This window comes from Carlito syrichta, unplaced genomic scaffold (genome assembly GCF_000164805.1).
Source record: "Carlito syrichta isolate Samal-C Ts95f unplaced genomic scaffold, Tarsius_syrichta-2.0.1 Scaffold302727, whole genome shotgun sequence".
Taxonomy (NCBI): domain Eukaryota; kingdom Metazoa; phylum Chordata; class Mammalia; order Primates; family Tarsiidae; genus Carlito; species Carlito syrichta.
In genome coordinates, this window is record NW_007246823.1 from 364,059 (window position 1) to 369,708 (window position 5,650).

The 5,650-nt window shown below is 54.1% G+C and overlaps 1 protein-coding gene across 1 annotated transcript in view; it reads left to right on the plus strand.

Moving 5' to 3' along the window:
- FBLN7 (fibulin 7) overlaps positions 1–5,650 on the plus strand; it is a 55,967-nt gene that overhangs the window by 32,966 nt on the left and 17,351 nt on the right. Inside the window, exons 6-9 of the mRNA XM_021711838.1 lie at positions 6–146; positions 1,114–1,251; positions 3,349–3,487; positions 5,179–5,518. Of these exons, the coding sequence (XP_021567513.1) occupies positions 6–146; positions 1,114–1,251; positions 3,349–3,487; positions 5,179–5,518 (758 nt within the window). The remainder of the gene's footprint in view (positions 1–5; positions 147–1,113; positions 1,252–3,348; positions 3,488–5,178; positions 5,519–5,650) is intronic.

A 5,650-nucleotide genomic window follows, 5' to 3' on the forward strand; every position in this document is an offset into this window, starting at 1 on the left:
CGCAGCCGCCCCCGACAGCAGCGTGGCCGGCGACCCCGCCTTCAGCCGGGCGCCGCGCTGCGCGCAGGTGGAGCGGGCTCAGCACTGCAGCTGCGAGGCGGGATTCCACCTGAGCGCTGCTGCCGCCGGCGACAGCGTCTGCCAGGGTAGGCGCGGGCTCTGCTGGGGCGCTGGGGACAGCAAGGGGGGACATCGGGGCTGGGGAAGGGGCTCTTACTACCGCACTCCTGCCTGCACGGGCGCACCCAGCCCGCGCCCAGGGTGCAGGGGCCAGAGGCTGCTTCCTGGGCTTGGTCTCAGCCTGGCCGCTTTGCGTTGTAGGTAAGTGTTGTCCTGTGGTTGCTAGGATGTAGCGAATGCATAGACATCAAGGTGGGCATAAGAAAGCAAGACTTAGAGAAAGCAACCGGGAGGTCCCAAGCTCATCCCACTTCAGAACCTGGGCCCCCTAGGCCTAAGCCGCGTAGCGTGGTCCAGGGGAGCCCTGAGTCCTGACCAGGTGCCAAGGAGGAACTTAAAACATTGTGCTGGTGGACACCCCCCAAGCTGTGTGGAGGCCGGGGACTCGTTCCCTAGTCTCAGCTGTGCTTACTGATCAATTCACTTGTGCTAACCTCTCCCGAGTATCAGAGTATCTTCCAAAAACATCTCAAACCAGATTTCCAACCTGAGGTTTGGTCAGTATGCTAATAGCCTCATTTTACAGCAGCAGAAAGGAGACCCTCTTGTTCCATTCCAAAGATGAGATGAGTTAACACCGGGTTGTGAACCCAGCCCTACTCTCTGGGCCTGATCTGCCAACCTCTACAGGGTCTCCCCAGCTGGTCTTCAGTCTTAGATAGAGGCACCCCTCTAGGGCTGGCCCTCCAGACGGGCTGGCCCTCCAGACGGTCTGTCCCTCTAGGGTCTACCCATGAGCTCTCTGTCACGCCTCCTTTCAGCTCTCTGGGCCCTTGGCTCAGGGGAAGGGGGAGCATACCTGCTTCTCTTCCAGGTGCTCTGCTGGGGACAGGGCTCAGCAGCTGTGCCTCTAGGAATCGAGGCATGGCTGTCCTGGGTCACAGCTGGTGACACCCACTGTGTGATGCCTGAAGTGGACACTTCTGTTTCCAGATGTGAATGAGTGCGAGCTCTATGGGCATGAGGGGCGGCCCCGGCTCTGCATGCATGCCTGCGTGAACATCCCAGGCTCCTACCGCTGCACCTGCCCCAGCGGATACCGGACCCTGGCCGACGGGAAGAGCTGTGAGGGTGAGTGAGACTGCAGCAAAGGCAGGTGACCTCAGACTGGAGAGTGTCCTCTGCACCTGGTCACCTGCTGCTGATGCCCACCCCCCAGGCCTCACAATTAAGAATGGGGTGGTTAGGGGAGTCAAAGTTTCAGATATAGCTGATCTTTTAAAAACCACCAACCAAAGGACCTCTCAGAAGATCAGGTTACATCAGCACCTACAATATTAGGAAACACCATTGCTTGACCATCCAGACAGTCTCTTCCAACCTTATGCAAGCAACTGTTTTTTTCAAAGTCAGGTCACTTCCATCCACTCAAAAATGCCTTCAACGGGGGCTGAACCCAAAGGCAGAGTGGCCAGGTGGTTACCCATGTCCTGCAATTTGGAGGAACCCACAAGGCTCCATGACCTCATGCGGACCATCTGCAAGTCCACCTCAAAGGGAGAGCACCTTGCAGGCACTTATGCCTTAGTGTAGTTGGGTTCTGCTTGATGGCTAGCAGAGGGCCACGGGGGAGATGGGGCACCAGGGACTGGCTGGCAGGGGGGGCTGTTACTATACCTGGGCTTGAGGGGCGAGGGGAGTGAGGAGGGTTGTCACAGCCTGACAGATCATGGCCATGGAGGACACAGCCACCACCAGAGTGGTATCCAGACAGTTCAGGGCCCCTCAGGCTGAGTCACTGTCATCTGCTGAACCTGACTGGAAGCCGGAGGGCCTGGGAGCCAGGAGATATAGTCCACACCAATCAGCCTCCCAGGAACAGGGAGTGGTGCATGTGTGGACAGGGGTGAGTGGGGTGGTATGGGTGAAAGAAGTGGCTCAGGTTTCACCCCAGAACTGAATCCTGTCCATCTATAGTGGCCTCCTGGAGGACTGGGTTGAGGTTTCTGAGGCTGCTTCCAGGCACAGTGGAAAAGGATGTCTTAATCAGCAAGGAATGTCTGGAGTAGGTGTGGAAGGCACCCAAGGGGGCAGGAAAGGATGTGGCAAAGGGGGCTGGCTGGTCGAATGGAGAGGGTGAGGACCCTCGCAGCAGGCACCAGTATCCCTACCAGACAAGCCCCAGGGGGCACTGAGCACATTCACAGGAGACTTCCCTGTACCCACCCCACTTCCACTTAGGGCAAATATGGATATTAATAGATATAGATACTTGAATCTCCACATTAGCTCAGAGTCAGAAAACACATTTCTGCCTGAAGTGCAAGTGAGATCAGCCTGATTCTTGGCCCTAGAGCCCCTCTGCTGCAGTGGGCCTTGGAGGAGAACTGGGTCAGCTAAGGCAGGTCCATCTCACACCAAGAGGATGGATAGGCCCACTTCCCCCAGCTGGACTTCCCCCATGGACACAGGATCGGACACAGAAGGGGAGCCCAGGTGGCCCAAGACAGTAACTTTGAACCACTCAGGGAGAAGGGAAGGAGAGAGGGCTCCTCCATGGGCTGACGTGGGAATGTGAGGAGGAAGTGGCTCCCCAGTGATATCCTCTTGGGGGTCTGCTGGGGCTGGAGCAGGAGACATCGTCCAGATAGCTGCCCCATTGTCCTCCATCTACCCGTCCCTCCCACAAAGTTCAGGAAGGCCTGTCTGGGACTGCTGGGGGTTGAGAAGAGAGCCTCCGGCTGGGGAGACTCACGGGGCCTCTGCAAAGGGAGTAGAGAACTGCACAAATGACCGAGTGGGGTGTCTGCATTTGGCATGGGGTGAGGCTGGGGAGGAAGGCTTTGAAGAAGAGTCAGATCTTTTTAAAAACTGTCATGGACAGCAACCATGGAGGGGAGGCGTGGGCACTTGAGCCGAGACGGAGGCAGGTCTGAGAGAGGCATCGTGACTGGTAACACTCATGCTCTCTGGCACCCCTGCCACCTGTCATGACCCGGGGAAGGAGGATGGGATCCCAGGGAGGCATGCTCTCCGGCACTTGGCAGAACTCTCACTCCACATGGTTAGGGAAGACAGGCTTCCTGCTTTAAGAATAAGTCTTGGGTGTTTAGAAAGTTCACCATGCAGGAAGCACTGCATTCCAGTGCCTGGAAAGCCTCTTCTGTGGTTCTGTTTTGGAGGGAAAGTCACAGAGATTCACACCCTGTCACATGTCCTGTATTTCAGATGTCGATGAGTGTGTGGGCCCCCAGCACGTGTGCCCCCGGGGGACCACATGCATCAACACCGGTGGAGGCTTCCAATGCGTCAGCCCCGAGTGTCCCGAGGGTAGCGGCAATGTGAGCTATGTGAAGACATCGCCCTTGTGAGTGTCACCAGGGCCTCCAAGTGTGCCTGGCCAGATCTTCTTAGAGGCTCCTGGGAGAAGGTGCAGTTATGTCACAGAGAGTTGAAAGGCAGGAGTTAGGAGTCTGGCTTTTCTGAGCTTCTATTTACCTTTAGTGATTGTATTTAACACAGTGCTGCTCTGGTGCATTAAGAACCCAGTTTGCCCCATATTCCATATGGGAATAATGTACTGTGTGCTTCCTGGCTACATACAGGATGATGGCGGTGCAGACGCACAGGGTGGCACAGTCAGGATGGGGCACTGGAGGGAAGAAGCTGTTGGTGATGTCATCTTGATAAATCCCACATCAGCCCAGGGGACAGGTGGAATCATTTTCTTGGGTTCGAATTCTGGTAACCACAGACTCCAGTGACACTGCACTGCATATCCCACACATACTGTAGTTCATCACTCTGCTTTTCCAATGGTACTAGAAGGGTCACTGTCTAGAAACTGCAGCACTTAAACAGTAAATAGGCTTTTTTTTTAAGTTGGAAGATGGGCCTTTCAGGGGAACACTACAACTATCACAAAGCACATGCGTTTTCTTCTCAAAAAACTATCTCCAGAGCCCTAGCATTGCCTTTAAAATGAAGAGAATTTACTTCATAAACATAATTAATTGAATGCTTTTTGGATGAAGGAAGCGCAGAAGCAGCAAGGAAGCCAGCGTCACTGAAGAGTGGCAGTTGTTAGAGAGAGTAAGACACCACCCAGTGTGGTGGTGTCTGTCTATCATAGCCTGTGGGACATTTGATTAACAGTTGGATGTGATATCTTACCTGTATAATCATGAGGCTACTGAATTACCAAATATGCTAAATTGCATTGTTTTGTGTGTGGTAAGATAAATATCGAAAGCATTTCCACAAGACACTGACTCTAAATGGTTAAAGCAAACCGAATTTCCTACTATAAGAGCAAACATTGCTGTATTTGGAGAGTTCACCACATGAGGAATACTGCACTGCAGGACATTGCCTGCTGGGGTCCCACAATTATTGGGTGTGATCTCAACACATAGAGACAGGGCACCCGGTTTGAATACCAGCATTGTGATAGTGATTTAATATTCTCAGGTTTATTTTTTCTGTGAAAACTATAGTAATATTCCAGGTGTGGTGGCTCATGCCTATAATTCCAGCAATTTAAGAGGCCAAGGTAAGAGGATTTGAGCCCAGTTGTTTGAGACTCACCTTGGCAACATGGCAAGACTTCATCTCTCCAAAAATCAAAAAATTAGCCTGGCATGGCAGCATGTGCCTGTAGTCCCAGCTGCTCGGGAGGCTGAGGTAGAAGGATCGCTTGAGCCCAGGAGTTTGAGGCTACAGTGAGCCATGATCATGCCACTGCCCTCCAGCCTGGGCAACAGAGTGAGACTCCGACTCAAAAAAAAAAGCATAGTAATAGAGTAGATACATATACATGCACACATATACACACATGAAGTGGTCAGGGGCGCACCCAGAACAGGAACAGAAGTGGTAGTGCTTCCCTGTCCATGGCTGACACCAGCCACATTCATTTTCCCTGCAGCTCTGTAGCTCGTGGGTGAGGAAAACTCACCCAGGCATCCTTGGCAAGAGGGCAGGTGGGCAGCCAGGTCAGAACAGCCCCTTCTGAGTCTCCCCAAGCCTGACCGCTTTCGTTTTGCCTCCCTACTCCAGCCAGTGTGAGCGAAACCCCTGCCCCATGGACAGCAGACCCTGCCGCCATCTGCCCAAGACCATCTCTTTCCATTACCTCTCTCTGCCTTCCAACCTGAAGACACCCATCACGCTCTTCCGCATGGCCACGGCCTCAGCCCCCGGCCGGCCTGGGCCCAACAGTCTGCGGTTTGGGATCGCGGGTGGGAACAGCCGGGGCCACTTTGTGATGCAGCGCTCAGACCGACAGACAGGGGAACTGATCCTTGTCCAGACCCTGGAGGGGCCTCAGACACTGGAGGTGGACGTTGACATGTCAGAATACCTGGACCGCTCCTTCCAGGCCAACCACGTGTCCAAGGTCACCATCTTTGTGTCCCCCTATGACTTCTAAGGGTGCCATGAGGGCACCAGGATGTGGAGATCTGGGCTCATCTCTCTTCCCAGAAGACTCAACTGTGGGCACTGACTGCAACAGATGTCTCCCCCCTAC